Consider the following 25,278-nt stretch of genomic DNA (forward strand, 5'->3'; position numbering starts at 1 on the left):
CCAACAGCCTGGGCCTATGAAATCGTAGAAATTATATTTGAAGAGTGCGCTGTTCATGACATGTAGATGACAAAATGCACTTGAAACAAATTAGTCACAAAGACATGAAGGGGTTTTAGACCTATTAAGTTCTTACAAGTTGATGACATCTTATCAATGTAAGTTGATACATGATACATGAAATCTAGTGCTGTCATTTAAGATCAAGTGGAATTGTTTAAGAATATGTTATGCATTTAAAAAATCTTTGGTGTGCTGCAAAAGAAGAAAAAAAAACATATACTGTGCACAGTTTGTAATAAAGCCAAAGATTACAGAAAGGAAAAGTAAACAAATTGTTCTTTTGCTAAAAATGGTTTATTGAACAAGGAAGATTACAAATCTGATCCCTTAATGGTAACCATCAACCATCTGATTATACAGACCAACTCTTAAAAATGAATTACCAGATGGAAAATATTAGCAACCCATGGCAGAAAAAAAAATATCAGGACTGTTGAGAGACAAGTTTAAAACACCAAAACTACATGCACAACACAGTGAAAAATAGAACGTTGTAATGTTAAGACAGAATAAATAGACTAAATATGACAAATAGAAAGGTTAGGGTTGCATATCCCATTAAAAATATATTTAAAGGAGACCTATTATATTCTGTTTTCAGGGTCATAAGTGTATGTTTTGTTTGTACAAGAACATATTTAAATGCTTATAATATAGCAACACTATTTTGCTGCTGCACCTGTTTTCACCCTCTGTCTAAGATGTTCTGTTGGAGCGCCTGTCTCTTTAAGTCCCCCTAACGAAAAAGCCCCGTCTGCTCCGATTGGTCATCGTTTCGTGGTCTCTGCATCTGTGCTCTGCTCTCGCTGTCTCTGTAGTATACAGCAGGACTTTATACTGTGAAAAATCACAAACAAAGGCTTCTAAACCAAATACTACACAACTAGACTTGTGATCTAATTTTAGGGAGAAATTAACATTGGCAGCAAAGATTACAGCTTTCCCTGGCGTTAGCTACATGTAGTTAGCAGTAGACTGTAACGGAGTATAGCAGCACTTTATACCATCAAAGATCACAGATAAAGGCTTCTAAACCAAAAACTACGCAACTGGACCTGTTCGAGCAGTAATGTGGTACAAAATTGGGGAGAAAATAACATCTGCAACCAAGATTACAGGTTTCTCTGAAGTTAGCATGTAGCAGTGCATGTAATGTAAACATTGCAGTAGCGTGCCTGAAGCAGATGACCATGTATAGAAAACAGTAGAAAACACTGTTGAAACCAGTCTTCAGAACAGTGTGAAATCAGAGGTTTTGGCTCAAAGGGATTTCTTTTAAAATAAGTTTACCTCATTATTTGAAGCTTTGGCCACGTTTAAAATGAACATCCGGCACTGTAACATTATAGATACGAAAGAAAATATAGTAAAGTATAATAGGTCTCCTTTAATGTGTGTGTGTGTGTGTGTGTGTGTGTGTGTCCTAATTCAAACAAGACATATGAATTCACTTTCTGAAGACCAAGACACTTGCCTTTCACATCAAATACTTACACCAAATTTTGCCACTTGCAAACATACAGTACAAAGTAACTTTGTGGCTTTCAGTAGTGAGTTAAGTCAACTCTAGCAAGTGCAGTTTTTCATTTGGACATCATGATTACTCAACACTCATTCCCACCAATTAAAGTACTGATCAACAGTACTTTCCATACAGGTCATTACGAGTCTTGATCTTTGAATTTTTAACATTTTTGTAACTGATCATCAGAATATACGGTTATAAAGTTAGTGAGAAACACAAACATCTATTTTAAAGAAAGTTTTTGTTTGTTCTCTTGAAAAAACAATTCATCAGTATACTGACCTCACCTACTTTATTTCACAATCAGAGTGAGTTTAGCTAAATAAAGTACATACATTTAAAAGACAAAAAAAAATAATAACTGAGATCAGTTTCATGACAGTCGAGTGTGAAAGTGACACAGACAGAAGCCAGAGTGTGTTTTTTTGACAGTAGATGAGTGGTCCCCACATTAATCCTGTTAAACATCACTGTGTTTTCTATGTTTGTTTCATCTGAGACTCGGCCTTTAAGCCTTCTCCAGTGACTTATAGTATTCCTTCAGCACAGCCCAAGCCTTCGGGGCCATGAAGCCGGCAGGAGGATTTTCTCCCTCACGAGCCATCTTACGCATACGTGTGCCTGAGATGAAATCGTAATCTTGATGACTGCAATTTGAGAGAGAGAGAGAGAGAGAGAGAGAGAGAGAGAGAGAGAGAGAGATAGTTTTGCATAACATATTTCAATATATTTATTTATAACATATTTCAATCAATGAAAAGATGCTTGTCAACAGTACAGAAAATGTGAGCCAACAATTACTGCCTGTTGCTTTGGAATCAAGTGTATGAGCCTTTTTCTTTCCAAAGTCTGAAAACTAAAAAATAAGCTCTTTTAACATTATACATCCAACTAGGAATATCCTGATCAAGGTGTTTTAACCTAAATATTCATTACACATGTATCGGACACATTGAAATAACAGCTATAGATTTAAAGTTCAAATTTTTTGGTATGAATAAAAGTTTAACTGGAAGAAAAGAAAGCGAGTCCTGAAATTGATGTGATGAGATCAGCAAGAGAGAAAACATATCAAATTACATAAACCCTCCCGGTTATACGGTAGTGTTAGAGAGTGGAGCTTCTTCCCCCCCCCCCACAAGTGATCTTTGGTTGAGTACAGACTGCAGAGAGCAAACAAACCTGTCAATTAATTAGCAACATCCCATGTGCCGTAAAGGAGAGCAGCGCTGCATCACTAGCAGGCTGTGAAACCGTAAAATACAGTCAAGGTCGTTTAAAGCAACACCAAAGATTATGTTTCCAAAATCGTTACAGTGGTTCATCAACTCGTAACAGGGTGAACGGCACTTCTGCATTCCCTTTGCGGCCTTCTATCGGCTAAAACTGCACTATGCACGTTTGCCAGATCGGGTAGCGGATCTGTAGTTGGAATGACAGCGGTAATGGACAATTCCGCTTCCAACCTGTAGGGGGACCGAAGATGAAAAGTGCTCTAGTGTTGCTTTAAAATATGCCCAGATCAGCGCTCTGATACTGATACCTAAGATCAGCTTGGGAGATCTCTACATCCTACCCAGTGAAATGAGACATGACGACTGTGTGTGAGAATATTTATATCACTCACATCATTTCATATGCTGACCATTTCTGGCAGCTGCTTTATTAGTAATTTCTCACAAATGACTCTGTGGCTGGAAAGATACTGTGACAATCCAGTAAGCAACAGTATGCCACTGCAATGATGGTTGTAAAGTAAGGCCAGTGCAGCTGACCCTTAACATTTATGAGTTCTTCAAGTTTAGTGCGTTAGAGTAGATGTATAATGTATATGCCTGTGTTTAAGTTACTTTATGGGTCTTGACTAGACATTGCTGTCTGCCACAGATTCCTTTTTGTTACTGTTACTACTACTACTACTACTACTACTACTACTACTACTACAAGCTGCCAAAGTCAGAGGCTTCAAGTAAAACACATGTAATATGTGTTAAGTCAAAATTCCTGTTTGTTCTTTTAAAATACCTGGCTTCAATTTTGTTTTTGATATTTAGGCCAGAATGTTTTAACATTTCTGGTGGACAGAACTCTACAGTTGGTGATACGAACAATAACAAACATCTTAGACAACGATCAATTTACCATGAAGAAACTAATTATAACAGGAGAGCTTTTGGTTTCCCCTAAACTCACTGGTGCTCTTAAAAAAAGAGGAAAAAAGTAATTTTTAAAATATAGCCCACAACTATTATAGGTTTATTTTTTATTTTTAAATGATCCACTTAAGTGCCAGAAATTCAAATATGCCACATCCTACCCATAGATTAAGGCATGTTTTTCCTTTCTAAAATATATTTCCTAATGTGAAAGAAAACAACCAAAATTGCTATTCAATGAATAAATGAAACCCTGTCTGCGAGTTAAACTACAATTATCAGGGCGCCCCATGTAGGCGGAGTCCTTGGCAGCAGTCCGGGTTCGAATCAGACCTGTGGCCCTTTGCTGCGTGTCAAAGGGCCTTTCCCACTTTCCTTTCTAAAGTTCATCACATCTTCACTAGTCATGTCGATAAATTACTGTCAGGGATAATCAAGACAGTTTTAGATATCTTGTTAGCAGACATTTACAATTATCTCCACTGATTTGACATTCAGAGAGGGTACTGCTGTTTATGAAGTCACATTTCTAATTGCTATCACATGACAGAGCACAATGAGAAGCTGTAAAGAAGACCTAGCAGTTTACATGGCGTGAGGTAAAAGAGCTCTAGGCAAATTCTTCCGAGAACATTTTTATACAGTGTCAAATTAGAAACAGCTTGCTGTGATCTGAGCCATTACACTTTGGAGGAGGATGGAGGGGTATTGCTGGTGATAAGGATAAGCATCCATATTCCTTCTGAAATTTGGCAAGGCGCTGTCAGCGTGCATGAGAGAATGGAATGCCATAAATCTCACAGAGTGATGACTAGAGACTTTGGAAATCCAGTAACCATCTTGCGTTCCTCTCTCTAGCTTTAGCCTTAAGATGATATCAAACCATTGGATCAATGGCATTCTATTAAAATATAGAGCATTTTACTGGAGGGAGCGATTTACTGATTTTACATGACATTTGAAAATGTGTTTAGAAGTTCATTGAAGGCCAATGAGGAGATTTACCATGTTTTGATACAAGGGCAAAGCATATCATATACTTGCATATAGTTTTTATTTCCCCTCGAACAAATTGTTATAGTATAGTGAGGCCTTAAATTGTGACCTATGTAAAAAAGATATCTATCTATCTATCTATCTATCTATCTATCTATCTATCTATCTCTATATATATATATATATATATATATATATATATATATATATATATATATATATATTTATAGTTTTGACTTGCGTTCTTTTTTCTTATTTATTTTCTGGATTTCTTCAATCCTATTTTTCACATTAGTTTTAATGTGTATACCACACTGCATTTAACTACACATTTACTTACTTAATAGGGTTGTGCCGATGGGCGATATCATCGTCCATCGTGATGGCTGGCCAACATCACGATGGAGAGCCACCGTTGTGATGCCACGCGCCCCACGATGTCAGACACACACTAATCCTAGTCGCAGGCACTGGACGGGAAATTGACAAGTGCATCGGCCTTACACTAGCAAAGACACTTGCGTCGGGCTTTGCGCTGTGCTGCACAGGGTGCAAGATGGGCCCGTTAAGTGGAAGCTACTTTTTTCCCCTCTACCTGCTAGTAACGTTGGACACAGCGGTCTCGAGCGAGAGAGAAAAAAGCGTTAACGTGGAACCCTATCACACTTTCCTTTCTCCCCTCATTGGACTAAGTTTGTCGACACTAGAGATGTTCCGATACTGCCTAAAACGCTGGTATCGGTATCGGGAAGTACTGGAGTTTATGCACCGATCCGATACCACGTAATAAAGCCCTAAAGAAAAAATATGTTAAAGTAGTTTATTTATGTTCTTTTTCCGTTATAATTGACTGTCAAACTGCATAATAAAAGAACGTTCTGTGGCATTCATGTTTCACAAAGAGTTTAACCTGAACCAGACTGAGAACAAAGATAGAAATCATATCACATCCATACAGGGATAGTAGTATACAGTTGTTAAAACATAATAAAATATATGACACACTGGTATCGGATCGGTACTTGGTATCGGCTGATACGCAAGTTCAGGTATCAGAATCGGGAAGCAAAAAATGGTATCGGACCATCTCTAGTCGACACTACTGTGTGTGTGTGCATCAATAAGTAAGTCTGATGTCCTGTAGGTACGGGACGATGTTATACAGGATTTATGAATGTACGTTAGCAACAGTAGGCTCACGAGGGTGCTATTTTATGTGTGAGCTAATATTGCGCATCTGTTCATGTGCGCTGCAGGAGTTATGTTTCCGTTTATTGAATGCGTTATACAGTGCAAACATAATCGAGAATGTAGTTTAAGCTCAGTAATGATGGTATATTAGGTTATTACTGTCGCTCTGATGAAGGCAAACGTCCCACTGTACGGTTGTTACGCAGATCACGGACATCTGATTGACTTTACTGCACCGTAGTTAGCTAAGTGAAAGTAGGTCAAGTTGTAAAAAACTGCCCCTACCAGCCCCCCCCAACGACAATATCATCGTCCATTGTCAACTGCCAATTTAGGGGACATCGCCCAACCCTACTACTTAACAAATAAAAGCTTTGAATCCTTGAATTTAAAACCGATGACAACAAGCCGTTTTATTTCACGGTTTCTTCTTTACTTTAGTCAATAATTTAGACTGACAGTTAGGGGTATTGTTACAGAATAAAACCTCATGAAGAAAAGTCTTGATCAGTCCTCCCTCCCCTTCAAGATTCATGATTAACACTTTTTATCACAATGTGAAAAAGGTGACAGTCAATCAATAGCAGAGATTTGACAGAGAACTGATGAGTGTTTCAAACTCAGAGCAGGAAACCATTTCTTTTCTTCACACTTGGTCATGTCATAATTTCAAAGTGAAGGAAAGCTAAACAAATGGTATTTTTAGCAGCACTAAAAGTACTAGATGTTCCCGATCAACAGTTCGGTTTGGACTCAACATCATAAATATGCATCATGGAAAACAAAGCAAATCTTTTGATTAGTTTGGCCATATTTAGTTTTATCATCCCTAGCCAAACACAGTTAAGTGTAAATAGTTGCATAACCCGACTGTGGAGGCTGCATCAATTCCAGTACAAGAGGCAGTGAGATTGCAGGATTTTTGTTAGTCATCACGTGCAATGTTCATACACAGACTTTAATTAATGGCAGGTCGCTGTAATTTTTGAGCAACATCAAAGCCTGTACTAATCCACAAAACCCTCTAACTGAATAAGAAAGAAAAACAATTTGTGGTATTCTTGGCTTGGCATTTGACTGTAGATAGAAGAGAAGAAGCAAAGAAAATAGATGAAAGTGGGTTTTTTTAAGAAGACAAGCCTAATGAGTAATTCATTTGCAGAATGTAGTTTCTGTTTAGGCTGCTGGTTCTAAATCTACAAATATATGGTTTAATTTAGTGTGAGTGAGCACTGGGGCTTCAGACTTTTTTTATATTCCACGATACTAATAAACGTTTTTTTAAACTCTAAAAAGACTATGGGAAACAAGTACTAGTACTCACTTTTTGGGGTCATAAAAGTCCATTGCTTTTTTGACCTTGTTGTAAGCGGCGACCTTAAAGGGTACAATCTCCAGGGTGATGAGGCCTGGAGCCATGGTGAGGACCTTAGCGCCATGTGTGGGCTCGTACAGGTCCTTTCCTGTGTCAGGGTGGGGCATGCCTGCAGGGTCACGGCCCACAATGTAGAAATTGGCTCCAGCCACCATTCGAGCTCTGCAATGCCACTGAACCTATGGACAAGGATACAAGAAAGAAAAACAAAAAAATACCGTTGGCAAAAGTGTGGAATTGATGTATTCTTTTGTACGGCTACAAAGAGAAATAACATTCTTTTTTTTTTTTTACAACACATTTTTGTGCAATAAAGATTGTTGTTTTTATATATGATGGTTTGCCCCAATTGCGTTTACATTTAATAATGTCTGGAACCTGCTATCAGTGGCTACTTGGCTGTGGGTGCTACAATATTTCATCTAAACAATTGTTGTATGTTAAAAAGTTTCTGTTTCTCGTTATCAATAACTGCTAAATCTCCACATTACTCCTGGAGAGGCAGTTTCATTCTTTGAGTAGTTTTTGGCGAGCAGACTAAGGGTATATGTTGTTTGTTATGGGTAAACAAGGTCAGAACAGTGACACCAAGCCTGGAGCGGAGCCTGGCTCTCTAAACCTCCCATTCAGAATTTAGAAAAGAAATTCACCAGCCTTCAATCTGCTCTCAATAATTTGCGCTGTAGCTTTCCAATTATCCTAAGTGAGTGATTTAAAGATTCCCCGCTACACAGCTACGCACAGTCACACAAAGAGGTTTGTGTATGGCAAGGAATCACTTAACAGAGTGCCTCAAGACAATTGCAAATCCCTTTTCCTGCCATTTCTCACTCTCAGAAATGTGCAGACACCAAGAAAAAATAAAAGTCCTGCTCTCTGTGTCTGTTGTCATTACTCAGGGCTGCAGTCAATTTTTGTTCCCTGTCAGTTTTGAGGAAAACATCATGACGTTTTTTAAAAGAAACCTTGAGCATGTAACTACAAATACAATATTCTTGATAACCATTACCTCAGTTGGCCCAGCATACATCATGGGTGAAGGAAAAATAGCCACGATGGTAGAGTCTGGATTCAGGACGCCCTCCTCCAGCACAGCGGCATGCTGCTTCATTCGCCAGGGCAGCGGAACATCATCGTCCTTGGTCCAACCTCCCAGTGGGTGGAGCAGCAGAACAGGCCGGCGGTAGCCTCGCTCGATGAGGCGCTTGTTGGTGTCCTGCATCAGAAGAGCATGGCCGTTGTGGACTGGGTTGCGAAGCTGAAAGGCAAATACAGCATCTAAATAGAGAGAAAGGAGGAGGGTGAAAAGGGTCTGTTAAACACATCAGAACACATCTGTACAAAACAAACAAAAGGCCACAATGTACCCAGAGATAATTAAGCAGCTCAGTGCCCAACCACTGAAACCACATACAGCGAGGGACTGAATCACACCAAAGCGTTCTCTCCCATGAATTTCTTCTATGTCTCTTTCTCAAAGACTAAACAAAGAATAACAGCACTGAAGTGAGTGGACAACCCAGTGTGTCCTCTCCTTATTAGGAAATAAAAAGGTAACAGTTTATAAATATTGTGACACTACTGTCTCTCTAAAAGTCCTTGGATTAATATCTCGTCACCGTTTTGATTTACAGTAGGGCAAAAAAGTATTTAGTCAGCCACCAATTGTGCAAGTTCTCCCACTTAAAAAGATGAGAGGCCTGTATTTTTCATCATAGGTACACTTCAACTATGAGAGACAAAATGAGAAAAAAAAAAATCCAGAAAATCACATTGTAGGATTTTTAATGAATTTATTTGCAAATTCCTCGGGAAAATAAGTATTTGGTCACCTACAAACAAGCAACATTTCTGGCTCTCACAGACCTGTAACTTCTTCTTTAAGAGGCTCCTCTGTCCTCCACTCGTTACCTGTATTAATGGCACCTGTTTGAACTTGTTATCAGTATAAAAGACACCTGTCCACAACCTCAAACAGTCACACTCCAAACTCCACTATGGCCAAGACCAAAGAGCTGTCAAAGGACACCAGAAACAAAATTGTAGACCTGCACCAGGCTGGGAAGACTGAATCTGCAATAGGTAAGCAGCTTGGTGTGACGAAATCAACTGTGGGAGAAATTATGAGAAAATGGAAGACATACAAGACCACTAATAATCTCCCTCGATCCGAGGCTCCACGCAAAATCTCACCCCGTGGGGTCAACATGATCACAAGAACGGTGAGCAAAAATCCCAGAACCACACGGGGGGACCTAGTGAATGACCTGCAGAGAGCTGGGACCAAAGTAACAAAGGCTACCATCAGTAACACACTACGCTGCCAGGGACTCAAATCCTGCAGTGCCAGACGTGTCCCCCTGCTTAAGCCAGTACATGTCCAGGCCCGTCTGGAGTTTGCTAGAGAGCATTTGAATGATCCAGAAGAGGATTGGGAGAATGTCATATGGTCAGATGAAACCAAAATAGAATTTTTTGGTAAAAACTCAACTCGTCGTGTTTGGAGGGGAAAGAATGCTGAGTTGCATCCAAAAACACCATACCTACTGTGAATCATGGGGGTGGAAACATCATGCTTTGGGGCTGTTTTTTTCTGCAAAGGGACCAGGGACGACTGATCCGTGTAAAGGAAAGAATGAATGGGGCCATGTATCGTGAGATTTTGAGTGAAAACCTCCTTCCATCAGCAAGGGCATTGAAGATGAAACGTGGCTCGGTCTTTCAGCATGACAATGATCCCAAACACACCGCCCGGCCAACGAAGGAGTGGCTTCGTAAGAAGCATTTCAAGGTCCTGGAGTGGCCTAGCCAGTCTCCAGATCTCAACCCCATAGAAAATCTTTGGAGGGAGCTGAAAGTCCGTGTTGCCCAGCGACAGCCCCAAAACATCACTGCTCTAGAGGAGATCTGCATGGAGGAATGGGCCAAAATACCAGCAACAGTGTGTGAAAACCTTGTGAAGACTTACAGAAAACGTTTGACCTCTGTCATTGCCAACAAAGGGTATATAACAAAGTATTGAGATGAACTTTTGTTATTGACCAAATACTTATTTTCCACCATAATTTGCAAATAAATTCATTAAAAATCCTACAATGTGATTTTTTGGATTTCTTTTCTCATTTTGTCTCTCATAGTTGAAGTGTACCTATGATGAAAATTACAGGCCTCTCTCATCTTTTTAAGTGGGAGAACTTGCCCAATTGGTGGCTGACTAAATACTTTTTTGCCCCACTGTATCTCTGACGTAAAATAAACAAGAACCAACAGAACTTGAACCCATACCTGCATTCATTTCTTTAAACTTCTGTTTGAGCTCAGTGGGTGTCAGTCGGTACTGATCGAGTTCGTCGTTCCAGTAGATCCTGTCCAGAACCTGCAGGTCTCCCCCGACCAGCCAGTCCCCACTTTCCATCACCATCTGAAATAGGAGTCACAATGATCATGACAGGGAACACAACTCAAACATGATCCAGACTTAAGACTCTGTGGTCCATAAATGCTTCACTGTGCTGGAACCAGGCCAGCAGGAATTCTAATAAAGCTCCCAAGTTATTACCCAGTCGCAACAGGGACACACCAGCATAAATCAAAGTCTCAGTGTCGTTAAACGGTCAACAAAACTCTGGCATGCCCACTCTTCTGCACTTTTCCATGTGTCTACTACCTTAATTTCAATAACAGAACAGACAAAATCAGACTGAATTCCAATATGAAACCTGGTGATGAGCCTTTATATGACCACATTGGAGAGATTTTTTTTTCACTCCAGAGATTAATCCAACAATGCCACAGAAGTGCTAAGGATTCGGGCAAAGGCTGCTATTGTTTTTCTTTCGCCTGCCTCGTGTGGCATTTATGACACTGTAGCTAGAGTTGCTGAAAAGAGTGGCCTGTGCGATGTTAATGTGATACAAAGTGACAATTCTTTACAGGCTCTGTAATAAAACATGCACAGCTCCAGCACCGATATGGAGAGAACTCAAACAAAGGCCACAAATGAAACATGACGTGTGTAAGCATTGCGAAAAAGACTTTTGGAAGTTGATAAAAAAAGATGTCACTTATTTCATTTCACATGTAATTTATCATGGGAAAAAAACCCTCTTTGATATCCATACTTTACAAACAGACTGCATTCAGTTTGATCTGGAAAGCAATACATAAAAATCGGAAAGTTGTCAGCTGTAGGGGTGTCTACGTGATGTGGTCGATATCAACTTGGCTTTGTTGTAAGACGTTTTGGAGGATGGGATCGTGATTTGGTTTCCACACTCCAATTAATTCAATCTGTCCACTGCTGGCCTGAGAAGAGTCCTTGAAAGACGCTTAACATTCTTATTCTTTGGAGGGATCAACAGCAAAGACAAGTCGCAATTTATTTTCCCAACATAAGTGAATGGAAAATATAATGCCTGCGTGGATATATCAAAGGAGAAGAGATCTACATAACGTACACATGTGCTCTGTTTAATTGTTATAAAGTGCCCCAGGACTTCACATGTGAAAAGGGCCCTTGCCAAATAAACACACTACACCATGGTTTCCGATGAAGGGGGCTCCTGTCTGACGGACAGGTAAACAGGAAAAAGTGGATTAACTACACGTAATATAGAGCAGGCCGTTTCTAGTCGGAAATTGATGGGGTTAAAGTTGTAGGTACCAGCAGAGGTGTGCTGACAGACTGGCTCTGGCACGGGGAGTTAAACAAACACTTATGCACGCACAGACACACACTTTAATGAGTGACACCTTAATCACGACAAGCTGAGCACACATGTTCAGCTGTGACAGGTTAGAGTAGATAAAGAATGACAGTTGTGGAAATACAGAGTTAAAAGCCAGCACTGAGGCATCAGGTGTTGATACTAGAGAGTTATAGTAACAATTTATGAAACTGGCAGCCTCCTGCATCCTAAAACACATAACCAAGCCAGATTTAATCATGAACAAGGTGAGACAAAAAAGTAAATGCTACGGTGAAGGTCTAGCTGAGCTGCAGGTCTAGTGCTCGAGTTGATCTAGAATAGAATAGGGCTTTAAAAAAACGAGCCAATGAGGTTTACAGTAAGTCTGACCCCAGGGAGTAAAATCCCTAAATACCATATAGGTTATTATCAGTTTTGTCTTGCACCTTTGCCAATATACAAGAGGCCAGCCAACTGCATTAATCTTGAAAACAATGGAATTTAAAATTAGCCAGACAGACAAGCAACTTTTAAAAGTAACCTTGCACTCCCAGTCCACATGGACAGATTTATAAAAAGGCAATCTGACATCTATCTTTGTCTGCCACGCCAGACTGTTCTGTTCTTTTCCAGCTACAACCCAGTGTGACTTTCCGCAGGGTGTGCAGGATCATTTCAGGACGTTATCTCGCCACTGAGTCTACCTGAGCCCCACAGCAGTCGATAGGAAACAGATGGAAACAATTCCCGGGTATATTTGGAGAAGGGTTGGGTGAGCAGAAAGGTGAAAGCTGGCAGGCATTCGACGGTCTGTTGAGCTGAGCATTACAATCTCAAAACGCATTTGGTGGAGGCTGAGTAAGACTCAGCATCCAAATATAACACCTACAAAATGAGAGTGGACCAAAAAGATCAAGTGATTATACTGGGCGTCCTGACAGATTGTGAGAAGAGCTCCACTCCTCCACCTATTCAGTCTTTCCATAAGCAATGTGAAGAGGCCAGCTCAGATCTGTCTTCTATCATTGCCGAAGCAAGCGAGGCAGTTTTCTTTCGCATGCAGAGTGTTTATCACATAGCACACTGAGACACGATACTGTATTTTTACCATGGTTGAACTTTGGGGTTTTCTATAGCATTTTCAAAATATTAGTTTATAATGTGAATTCAGTTTTCAGCTAATTAAATGTACCTTGATGTAGGGGTGGTCCTTGCAGGTAGTGCCCCACTGGCGAGCACATCGCTCTTCTTTGCGGTGTTCATAAAACTCGGGGTTGCGAAGGATGGCCACTCGTCTGCCCTCGTAGACCAAGGCCATAGCTGTCACGCCATCTAAACGCTCTTTATCTGCAGTAGAGACTGGCAGCACCACAGGCACTGACAGGTTGATGACGCCACCTAGGACAATGGAAAATGAAGAACATTTTGTGGGTGAAAGACATATTTATGCAGAAAGAAAACACATTATATTAGGGCTTCAATTAACTATTGTCATTACGAAGTAATCTGCTGGTCATTTGCTTTAAAGGTCCAGTGTGTAACGTGTTTAGTTGTTCAATATCAAAAATCTGTGTTGCCCGTTCACAAACTTGCCTTTTTTCCGTGAATATTTACCACCACCATCAATTCCAAGTATTCCTTTTGGTTTGAAATTTTACATATGCATTCGCATGAACTGGGGTAGACGGTCCATATTCATGCGCCATCTTGAAATACGTTAGCCGACATACTGCTCCGCCTTTCGTGTTTTCACTGTCACATGATAAACTCACAGGTGCTGCTAATGCTGCTAATGGGTATCGTAGCTTCCCGGCCCCGGCAAGTTTGAAGAAGGAAACATGGAGGACCACACGTATTCAAAATCTAAATTTCAGGAACAGGAGTCTTCTTCTTCGCCCAGAAAAAGAAAAAGGATATTGAAAAGAGCAAGAGACCAGCTTTTTGAAGCGTGAAGGCTACCGTAGCTGTAAAACGTACTTTGAACAGCGTGGTGCGAGAGAGTTGATTGCGATATATGATCTCAACGCTAGATGGGAGAAATTCCTACACATTGGACCTTTAAATAATCAATTAACCATTTTGTCTAAAAAAAATGTCAGAAAATAGTAATTATTACTTCCCAAAGCCCAAGTTGACATACCGTATTTAAATTGCCTGTTTTGTCTGACCAAGAGTCCAAAACCCAAAGAAATTCATCAAATAAATTTCAGGGATATCAGGCTATATAAATACAATCCATTTACTAGAAGTATGACAACATTATGTGTCAAAGCCTCTCATTTTGGAAGCTAAAACAAAAGAATATTGACATTTATGCTTGAAATGACTGACACTGACTGACTGACTTTAATTATTGTTGCCGATCAACAAATTAAGAATTATTTCAGCTCTAAAATACATAGAAGTGCGCTATTACTAGATTTTATTATCCAGTGAGTTAAAATCCTAAGGGAATGTCTTCTCAGATTTTTTTTAATTCTGTTGTTTTACTGTAACCTTGTATAAAACCCTGGCCAAAGACTCACTCTGGTCAGAGAGAATTCTACAGCTTTTTGTGAACTTGTGATTAAAACTCATCTGAACCACCCACTGAATTGGACCTGAGAGAACTTTTTCTGCACTATGGAGCAATGTTTTTACGAGTGGGCCCCCCTTTCATTTGTATCATGCTTGTACACAAGCGTGCAATGCGGGCAATGCAATACACAGTCCTCCCACCATTTTCAAGCTATTCCACTGATCGGCACTTGGCGGCGATAACACACCAACAAGTAAAGCAGACTTCTGCAAGCTAGCAAACATTGATATAAACATTGCACAATTAAAAATATTTTCTAAACATCAGCTTTGCAAAAGTTGAATGAAGGAAATGCATTCAACTTGATTGTTAGACCATAAAGGGTAACTACCGTTTTTTTTTTTCAACCTGGACCCTATTTTCCTATGTTTTTGTTTCTAAGTGACTGATAGGAACAACTATCTTTGACATTGGTCCAGTATTAAGCGAGATCGCTGCAGTCAGAAGCAGCAAAATAAGCTACAATGAAAGTTAATAGGGCAATTGTGCAGCTTGTATTTACATTTATAAAAGTGCTTGTTTTGCCACTGACAGGCTCAGATTAATATTCTAAGTATCTGACAACATTATGGAAAGGATTTCTAAGGAGGTCGACCTTTCTGTTAAAAGAGTAAGATCCTTTTTTTTTTTTAAACATAAAAACATCCGCAAAATTGCGTTTGCTAAAGCCACCAGACTCAGATGTAAATAAACAGTAATTTTAGCATCGTAAAATACACTTCAAAGTCGACAGAAACTAAATAAAACTATGAAAAGCCGTTTTGGGTCGTCTTTCTACTTTTCCAACCATCACAACTCTAGTTTTGGTTGAAATAAACACATAGTTTACCGATTTACATGTGAAAATATGTTAGCTCTATACACGCCAAACAGTGTTTTTTTTTTTTTTTTTATTGGAGTCTGGTGGGTTTAGCGCTAGCGACCTCAGAGCTGTTTCTGGTTAAACAGAAAGGTCTCAAAGAGGTTTTAAAAAGGTCCTCTGTAGGGATCCTTTCCATAATGTTGTCAGACACTTAGAATAATAATCAGAGCCTTTTAGTGGCAAAAACAGCACTTTTAGTGGACCAAACTTATGCTGAACATTTTCCCCATAGGGTTACATTGCAGTCCGGTCTGCAGCTACCGTTACAGCGTTCACGCTTAATAGTGGACCAATTTCAAAGATTGTTGTTCCCATCAGTCACTTACACACAAAAACATAGGAAAACAGGGTCCACAAAAATGGTAGTTACCCTTTAAAAACAAAAATGTGTTTTAATGGGAAACACTGAATCATAAACTCATAACTTTTATTTGTTTACAAGAAAACTCCACAGGGCACCTTTAATATCGGATAATGAGCCAAGAAAAACAATTAAAAGGTTAAAACATTTAAAAGGTTAGAATACTCAAGAAAACAGCTTAACTATTCTGATCAAGTTTCCATTCTGTACCCCTTCAGGCTAAATGTGGGATATACAGCTAAACCACAGGCTACAGTGAGTCTTCAAAGGCTGCAATTTAAGAAGCTAGAGGAGAAAAATCCCCTCTTAAGCTAAGCTGGAGCTTGACCCTTTCTCGTTCTATGATTTGAGCGGTGCAGTGACAGCGTTCTGTTGCAGGGTTCATTTTGCCGTCCAGGTTGATGAAAATGTTTGGACCGACACTCTTTTCACATCACATCAGATCAAATGCAGTGGAAACAGGAGGGAACGCTGACTGTTGCTGCCCCCACCTCCCCCAGGACCCTCTTCTCGTCCCCTCTGTCACAGTGTAGAGCTTACAGCTGGTTTTAATAAAGCACACGCTCAAGACTGCCAAATGTCAGAGTGAGAGAGACACAAGCTTGGATTTGGGTCTGTTTATTTTTGCAGACTATTTGATTAGTCAAACATGTAGCTTTCTGCTTCCCACCCAGTTTTAGTGTTAATAGTTTGGGCGATCAATCCTTTCACTGTGATATCATTCTTTCGCTGTCACATCCCTGGAAGGAAGTGAAAATGGACAAATGATGGTGTGTGGTGTCAATCAATATAGAAGCCTCTTCCTCTGTGTCCCTCTCCCTCCAGACAAACAGGAAAAGTGGAATCAGGACTTTTTACATCTATATTTTTTTTTCCCCCCTGGTTTGTCCAGACAGCTCGGTTTCTCAGGCTAGGTATCTTTCTTTCAGGGAAGAACTTAAGTTGTAAGAACTTGATGGCTTTATGCTTCAGTGAGGACAGTAGATCTAATATATACCTGTCAACATCTGAAAATGAAATACAGGCTGTGTTAACTTTTAATTTATTTTGTGTATTTTTCCTTTTACTGTGTGTGTGTGTAGCAAAGTATTTGGCATCACAAAACACAACTGAGGTTTGAGTGGTCATATGGGCAATAAAACTAAATTGACTTTTTCTTGGAATTTCAAACAATACATGAGAAATTGCAGTAATTACATCAAGAGACTCTACACCCATAATGATATTTGTTTTCTGAAAAGTGCCAAAAAACAGTAAGGCATTCCTGAGACTTGGGTGCAACTGGACTGATTACTTCATCAACATGATACATCATCATCATTCTTACAATTCTGCATCTAAATCATTTCTGAGTTTATCAATGTGTCATTCAGCCACCTAGCCAAGTTTTACATCCATGCTGTATAAATAACAATGGAGCACTTCTTCAGCATGTCAGCCCGCAAGATACAAACTAATTTAAACCTCTCAGCACATCCAACAGTACAAACTCTGCATCGTGGTTTGCAGGGACACATGCAGGGAGTATTTGTTAATCTAATTTAACACTCAAGAGTGCTCAATTTGTATTGGAGTAAAGTAAAAAATGTGAGAGAGGAACACGAAAAGCTACAGCTGAAAGACGTGTGAGGTTCATCAGACAAAAATAATACAAAACTCCTACAGTTCATAAGTGTCTAATGATAGACACTTAATGGGTAAACTGAAAGGACAGGTTAACTGAGAGCATACTGTGATGCTCACAATGCTCAATTTCTAGTATGTAGGTATAGTATGCGTGATAGAAATGTGTGCAGAAAGAAAGCCATCCGCTATTTCTGTCAGTAATCCTTTTTGTGAGCGCTCATCTCCATCTAGTGCCTTTCTCAAGTACAGCAATACTGAACTGTAAAATTGAATATCAAAATGTTATTTTCCTTAAAAACATAAATGACATCTTACCATCCAGCAGGCAGTCAAAATGAAGACACTGCAAATACTCTCTCTCTCTCATAAAGCCATTCAGAGGAGTGGCCCAGCCTTCAGCCAGCACCTGCACCCACTGCATGTCCACCTAACAATCACACACACACACACACACACACACACACACACACACACACACACATATACACACAACAGCTTATTATATGCAGTTCAAATGAAAAGGGATAGGTAAATCATGCATCGGTGGATAGATAAATGACTAACAACTGCGCTATATACAGTACATACAGGCTATCAATAGTTATTTGGCATCATTTGTTTATTAAGATTGATCTAAATCAAAGAAGAAAACCAGAAGCACCTTTCCAATCTGTACAGCAGGCAGAGTCTCTGCATCAGCCTTAGCCAGGTCCAGTTTATTCTCCTGAACGTACAGCTCTTTCACTTCATAAGATGCATCAACAGGAACTATATCCTGCAGAAAATAATGTGAAATTAATTATCAATAAAACATCCTGCATAAGCACACCAAATTCTCTTTGATAAAGGTTTACTATTCACAAAACAAATATTAACATGGTACAGTGTAGATGCAGTCACATAACATTCATTCAAACACGAGGCTTCTCTGCCCCCTTGTGGCCAATAGAGGAATGAGGACAGTTTTATGTATCAAGTCTGAACTTCCAGCCTCTAGCTGTCTGTGATGCTTGCACACATTCTTTAAAAAGGGGGGGACATAGCCAATAAAACAGCAACTGATTCAAAACATGATACACATATTTTAAGCATGTCAAAGCAGGATATTTCTTCCCCTCACCCTCTCTTGAAGCAGGTCAATGAGCTGCTGTATGCACTCATTCACACTGCAGGAGTCGGTCTTCAGCACCAGCTCTGGGGCCTCTGGCTTCTCGTACTCTGAGTCAATTCCAGTGAAACCTAATAAAAAAAAAAAAGAGAAATTCACATTCTTTATCTTCTATGTAAAATATACAAAACCTAATCAAAATAAAAAGATTTCCATTATTGTATAGTAGAGGTGTGAATCTTCACTGATCTCCCGATTCGATTACAATTATCATGTCAGCGATTCGATATCTCGATGCATCACGATGCGTCAAATACATTTTTCTATTGAAGCCATATAGGATATTTAATTCATAGCTTTTCAGTGCTCTAATACTAAATGAATTGGATACGTAAAACTACAGCACTGACCACATGGCACTTCCTGAATGTGCAAAACATAACAGAATATGTAAACAGAAATGTTGTTTGGCCTACATTAAATTGCAAACAGAAATAATCGATTATGGCTGATTATCGATGCAGCATCGTCCATGTCCACGATTCGATGCATCGATTATTTGATTAATTTCCAACACCTCTATTGTATAGATTTAAAATCACTGTACACAGCATCTGTAAACCTTTTCTGTTTAAATGCCCTTTAAATCAGTCACACAATCATGATTTTCTCCATATTCTTGTATGAAGAATTACTACGTCAGTGGGTTTAGCAGAGCCAGAAGTAGCAATTGATTAGAAAACAGTGACATAAGCTACAATAAATGTTTGTTAGGGATTTAAGTGGCGCTTCAGAGAACAGATCAGAGGAGTGTACCACAAAGGGAGATTAGTGGCACAGCAAGGTACTTTTGAGTCTAAAGCAGTGTCACCAGGATGGATGGCTTTTAGCCTGGCTAGATCTCCTGGGTAACTTTTGCTGCACGGCTAACGTGGTCCAAATTAGTTTGCGTTCCAAGTTTTGGCTTGAAATCGGCTAAAAAGCTCCTTTCACTAATCAACTCCTTTGGAAATAGCATTGCTCTAGTCCAGTGGTTCCCTGGGGTCCGGGCACCCCTCAGGGGGGCGGCAAAGATCACAGGGGTGCGCAAGTCTTTATCTGGTTTGAGGTTGAGGAAAAACAAAAAACATGGTTGGGCATGAGTAGGGGGGGCGCCAAGGAAAAAGGGTTGGGAACCACTGCTCTAGTCAATATTCAATCGATGAGCGATACAGATTCTAAGCTGAGAGAATACATTATAATGAAAAAATGTTGAGCATTAATTTTGCCACTAAACGCAGCCGTGCAGTTACAGTAGTGCTTACTGTATGCATCACGTTGCAGGGTTTTTAGCCACATGAACATATATCAGTTATGCAGAAAAACTGAGCAAGAACACAGTTTTATTTTATTTGTAAAGTTGTTGTTACTCTCAGTGAACTACTGAATACGTCTGTAGTGTACTTTAATAGTTTCACTATATTATTAATCAGTATGGCGTTTACTTACATATGAAAACTGGTAGAATTCCTTCAACAATAACGTTACCACTTTTGATGATGCTTTTATCAGTCCTGATTTGCTAAAGTCTGTTTTACCATGCCGGTATATTGCAGCTAATAGAACACAGATTAGAAAATTGATAAGTCTATTGGTATTAATCACAGATAATATTCAATCAATAGAATTAATTTCAAATTGATTTGTCCAAAAACTAGTTATTTCAAAAACAAGTTGTCTCCTTCATCATGGGACCGTGTCAGACCTAAACAAGAATAACGTTTAAATCTGCTGCATCAAGTTTTAAGTATCAGAGCTGTAGAATTAGCAGCTGCCACGTTAGAAATAAACAGCATTGAGAGTGCATTGAGTCGTGAAATAAATAGATTCACTTAGGAACTTACATAATAGTAATTTTCTGCCAGCACTCCTCTCTTGCCTTATTTGCAGCAACAGTGTTGCTTTTTGCTGTGATATTTTTTTCATATTCTTCATAGGCGGCACACGATCAGTCCATTTAGTGCGGTATAAGAGTCAAATGACCCTCTGAGAACCCCCTTTTATGGGAACATGCACAGAGCCTGAAGAAGAAAGACTGAGTTAACAGAGCCAGTTGATAACTACAGTCATGGTACCCATTATCTCTGATTAGGGCTTCAGGCCTGTCAAGCCAGCTAAGGCAAAGTAACCCTGGCTCTGTTGAACTTGTTAAATGGTACACCCCTCAGAACTAAATTCCATCTCAGTAACAAACAATGTCTTAACTCTACTGAAGACAGAAGAGAGAGACTATAAAAAGCCAATCTGCTCTACAGATATGACACAAAACTCAGGAAATTGGGTCGAGATCTCTTATCACATTGTGGCTGCACCACAATGTGATAAGAGATCTCGACCCAATTAAAATGATAAGAAACATTGTGGACAGTGGAGGCCTAAAGGTAAAAGAGATGCGAGCTTGTGACCGGGAGGTCGTCGGTTCAATCCCCAGACTGACCCTAATAACCAACACTGGCGTGCCCTTGAGCAAGGCCCTTAACCTTAACCGCTCCAGTGGAGCTGCTCAGTGGCCAGCAGATCACACTGTGCACTGGGACGCTTCCAGGTATGAATGTGTGTGAATGTGATCAGGGCATTCCTGCAAAATGAGACAGTGAACCTTCCCTGAATAAATAAAAGGTCAAGAGACTGGGAATGTGGTATTTACATGTGACATACAACCACAAAAGTCACATAGATGAAAATGTAAATGCATTGTAGATCTGCCCTCTGTTTCGCGCTTATCAACAAAGTGTCATATGAAAGTACAATTTGACTAAGTTTCTCTCTCTGATGTCCCTTTAAGTCCAAGTATGAACCCTAACTTAATCACATAACAGATACATTAATCCAGGCATTGGATCTACTGATGCATTGTAAATAAACAGTATTAAACCATACTCCACCTCTTATCTCCCCCGCTCTGGCTCTCTTGTACAGCCCCTTCACGTCCCTCTGCTCACAGACATCCAGCGGAGCGTCCACAAACACCTCAAAGAAAGGCAGCCCTGCTGCCTCATGGATCTTCCTGGCATTGAGGCGATCCTGATAAACAATAACCAAATACACAGTGAGGTACAAACATGATTTAGTTAAAGAGTTAGTAAAAGATAGAATGTTATTAAGGCTCATCGGGTTTGTTTTTTACCAAACAAAAATGTTTTCTGCTGCAGGTGGACACCATTCATCGCAGTGTACTAGGGCTGTCAATGACTATTCTAAATTTGAAAACATATATTCTGATTGTTTAAAAAAATAAAAAAAAGACATTCGAATATAAAAAGTATAAAATTTAGGAAAAAAAGCAGCACTACTGCAGCAGTCTACCTCACGCGTCCCTAAACGACGATTCCTACAAAGTCTGTGTACTGTTCGATTGAGCCCAGCCGGTGGGCGAGTTGATGATGTTTCCATCATGCGGCTGGCGCAAAACCGGAAGAAAACAAACATCCGAAGATAAAGAAGAAGGGTAATTTACACAAAGATGCCAACGAAAATGTAGAGCTGGAGAGACAAAGCGATTCGGGAACTTCTGTCGGTAAGGGCCGACCCCAAAATCGCCAATCGTCCTGCCTCCTGCACGCTCTAGAGAGAGAGGGAGAGAGGTCTACGGTCTTTAAATTAAAGTTTTACAGTATAGAACATTGTTTTATTTGTTTATAATGTAATGTAGGTATGTAGACATTTTAAAGACACGTTTATGTCGAAATAATTATTCCTATACAAGTAGCTATGTCTCTCTTGGTTTGCCCTCTTGTGGACATAATGCGCAAAGATATTAGAATATATACGAACCTCTAGGAAAATCTAATATGCTTCTAATCATGCACCAGTCCTTAGTTGTAGCCTAATTAGAAGAAAAAAAATTTACTTTTTTTTATTTGTATATTCTTTAATTAAAATTTACATTAATAAATTCACTTCTTTTTTTTAAAGCTACATTGTGTAAGAATTTCTCCCATCTAGTGGTGAAATTGTATATGACAACCAACTGAATATTACTTTCTAGCCCTTCCTCCTACGGTAGCCGAACCCGAAATTAGCTCTTAGTATCTCCATTGTTTAGACACAGCCATTGTAGCCACTCCAATTTTAACGTTGGTCTTGTTGCTTTGCCTGTCGCATTGTCGTTTTAATTCTCTTTTTCCCCTCCCGGCTGGCATTCGCCACAGTGCCACTGAGTGTAAAGGTCGTGACGCACCGACCAGACGGCCGACCCTCGGCAGAAAAGGCAGTTGGACTGATCAGTCTCCCCGAGTTGGTCAAAAAAGTGCCCCCGAACACACCAAAGCGACAAGATGTAATACGTCTCCATAACAGCAGGCGGCGTTAATCTGTATTGTCGCCCAAAAATGAAAACCAGCAGCTGATTGGACGAACGCGTCACTTGGGTCTGGTTTCTCTGGAAATTCAAAAACAGACTGTCACGGTGGCTTGTTCAGAATACGATCTCACATTTTACTAAAATAGTTCACCGAAACGTGTTTCTGAAAACATTTTTAAGTGAGAAATAGGCCATGCAGTTGCTGAATCTGTCTTCCGGGTTAGCACTCTACCAATCAGATGGGTAATTTGACTCCGACTGCCGGCAGTGCCCGCCCCGCCGAGTCGACATGTCAAATCGGCCAAAATGAAGGCTGACGGCCCCTCGGACGGACGACGGCACGGAACACACCGAACAGACTTGAGTCACTGACCTCGCCAGACTGTCCAACGGCCGATTATCGGCTTTGTGTGTCCGGACCTTACGAGGGCGAAAGGCGGAGGTATGTCCCTCTTTGGACAATGTATTTTAAAAGATGGAAGCGCTACATGCCGGCCGTCATTCGAGCGAGTCGCTCGTATGTATTCTGAATGGCAGATTCTACGCGTATGAGAATACTTTGATTAGTTGGTGGAAGTAATTACACATGAATGAGCACATATTTGTGAAAGAACAAAGGGGTTTTTGCTAAGAATCAACTCAAAACATTACACAATGTAGGTTTAAATAATACCTCCAGAGAGTGAGCCCTGTATGTTAAGAAATCACTGCAGGAACATATAAAAGCTCTACTTTTTCATTCCAAATCCCAATCATCAATTTCAACAGAATAAAGACATGATCAGTAACCCAAGGTCTATAAGTAATCCCGAAAATAGATCAAAACTGTTCACAAAAGGGCCACAATTCAATCAAATATTGTTCAATAACAAAATGTAATTGAGTATTAGTGAGGTCCAGACACATTTATCCCTGTGGTCATTTGTTTCTCTCATTCAACCTCTGATGCTTTCTTTGGAGAGTCACTCACCCTGCTGTAGGGAGAGATGAAGCTGGCAATGCAGACCAGCCCAGCATCAGCAAAAAGCCGGGCCACCTCAGCAATGCGTCTTATGTTCTCTTCACGGTCCTCTGGGCTGAAGCCTAGGTTTTTGTTCAGCCCCTGACGGATATTGTCCCCATCCAGTGTGTAGCAGGGGATACCGTGACACACCAGGTACTCCTCCAGAGCCATGCTAACTGTAGTCTTCCCTGCACCGGACAAACCTTGGCACAGAAGAAAACAACAGCATTACGAAACAGCTATGAGTAATATACAGGTGCAGAAAGGACACCTTGATAATATTACAACCTACCACTCAGCCAAACGGTGCATCCTCTGAACCCTCCTCTTGTGCCCACAACTTGCCCACGCTTGTTTCGGCTGACATGATGAGCTTGATAGGTGACATTAGTTGCACGTTGCATTCCCTGAAATGATACAGATTTACTGTCAATTCAGCCCAATTATACAAGTTTATGTAAAAGAAACTCCAAATTAAAAGAGAGGTTAACATGAACAGAGTGACTTTGAAGTGACTTTAAAATGTAGTTTCTCAGATATCTGTAGACTGTTCTATATTATAAAGAAGGCTTGGAACATGTATGTAGAGCTGAAAGTAATAACATTAAGTTCACCATCACATATGACAGACTTTGTTTTTGGTTAAGCAACTAATTGTTTAGGCTATATGTGTGTCTGGTGTTACTGTTTGTGTTTTATGTATGCATGTTAAGATTTTTTAAGATTCATTCCTTAATGAATGTAACGTTAAATACAGCAGTTCAGAGTTAGCATCACAGTTACTTTTAATCATCAAACAGGAATTTGTGCTCGCAGCAGTACGTTACCTGGCAAAAGCAAACAAATAAATTAATTAAATAAAATTAATATGCCCTTCTCATTATATGCCCTTTATTGGCAGTTAACTGGTTAACGTTAGCCACTTTTCAGTCTCGCCGCTGCTATCAACCGGCTTTAGCTAAATGTAGAGCTAGCTAGCATCACCGTTACTTACTGTTAGCTGTATAATGTTTAGAAAGCTAGCTTGCTAGCTAATTAGCTAGTTGGCTGACCAAGCCTGTTAACTCATTAGTAACGTTAGCTGGTTAGTGAAAGTTGGCGGACGTGATGAACCGACACAACTTGGCAAAAGAAAAACTCACCCAGTTCTGGGCAGCGTTGCTTATCTTCTGTTTCTTGTGCGAGTTGCCATACGTCTCCATGGCTGGCAGCAGTCAGCGGCTAATTCAATCAGCTAAAACGACAAACTGCTCGGCTCTTAGTTTGCACAGGTTAGTTTTTTTTTTGTGGCACAGGTATCTCCAGTGAATGGAGGAGCCCGGAGGAGCTTGGCACAACAACCGGGAAGAGCTTCTCCAGCAGCCACGTCACCGCTTACCGGCGACGGAGTGACGCATTTCCTGA

At 40.0% G+C, this 25,278-nt stretch overlaps 1 protein-coding gene across 1 annotated transcript; it reads right to left on the reverse strand.

Annotated features, from left to right (window-relative positions):
- Window positions 1–1,861: 1,861 nt before the first annotated feature.
- papss1 (3'-phosphoadenosine 5'-phosphosulfate synthase 1) lies at window positions 1,862–25,262 on the reverse strand. Its single transcript, XM_078261685.1, has 12 exons — window positions 25,017–25,262; window positions 24,167–24,281; window positions 23,842–24,077; window positions 21,454–21,592; window positions 18,542–18,660; window positions 18,083–18,196; window positions 17,737–17,848; window positions 13,187–13,392; window positions 10,592–10,727; window positions 8,316–8,584; window positions 7,256–7,485; window positions 1,862–2,235 (listed from the first exon to the last, which is right to left on the reverse strand). Exons 1-12 carry the CDS (start codon window positions 25,074–25,076, stop codon window positions 2,097–2,099), a joined length of 1,875 nt encoding a protein of 624 aa, XP_078117811.1. The 5' UTR covers window positions 25,077–25,262; the 3' UTR covers window positions 1,862–2,096.
- Window positions 25,263–25,278: the final 16 nt, after the last annotated feature.

Source organism: Sander vitreus, chromosome 2 (assembly GCF_031162955.1).
Source record: "Sander vitreus isolate 19-12246 chromosome 2, sanVit1, whole genome shotgun sequence".
In the NCBI taxonomy this organism is placed as follows: Eukaryota; Metazoa; Chordata; class Actinopteri; order Perciformes; family Percidae; genus Sander; species Sander vitreus.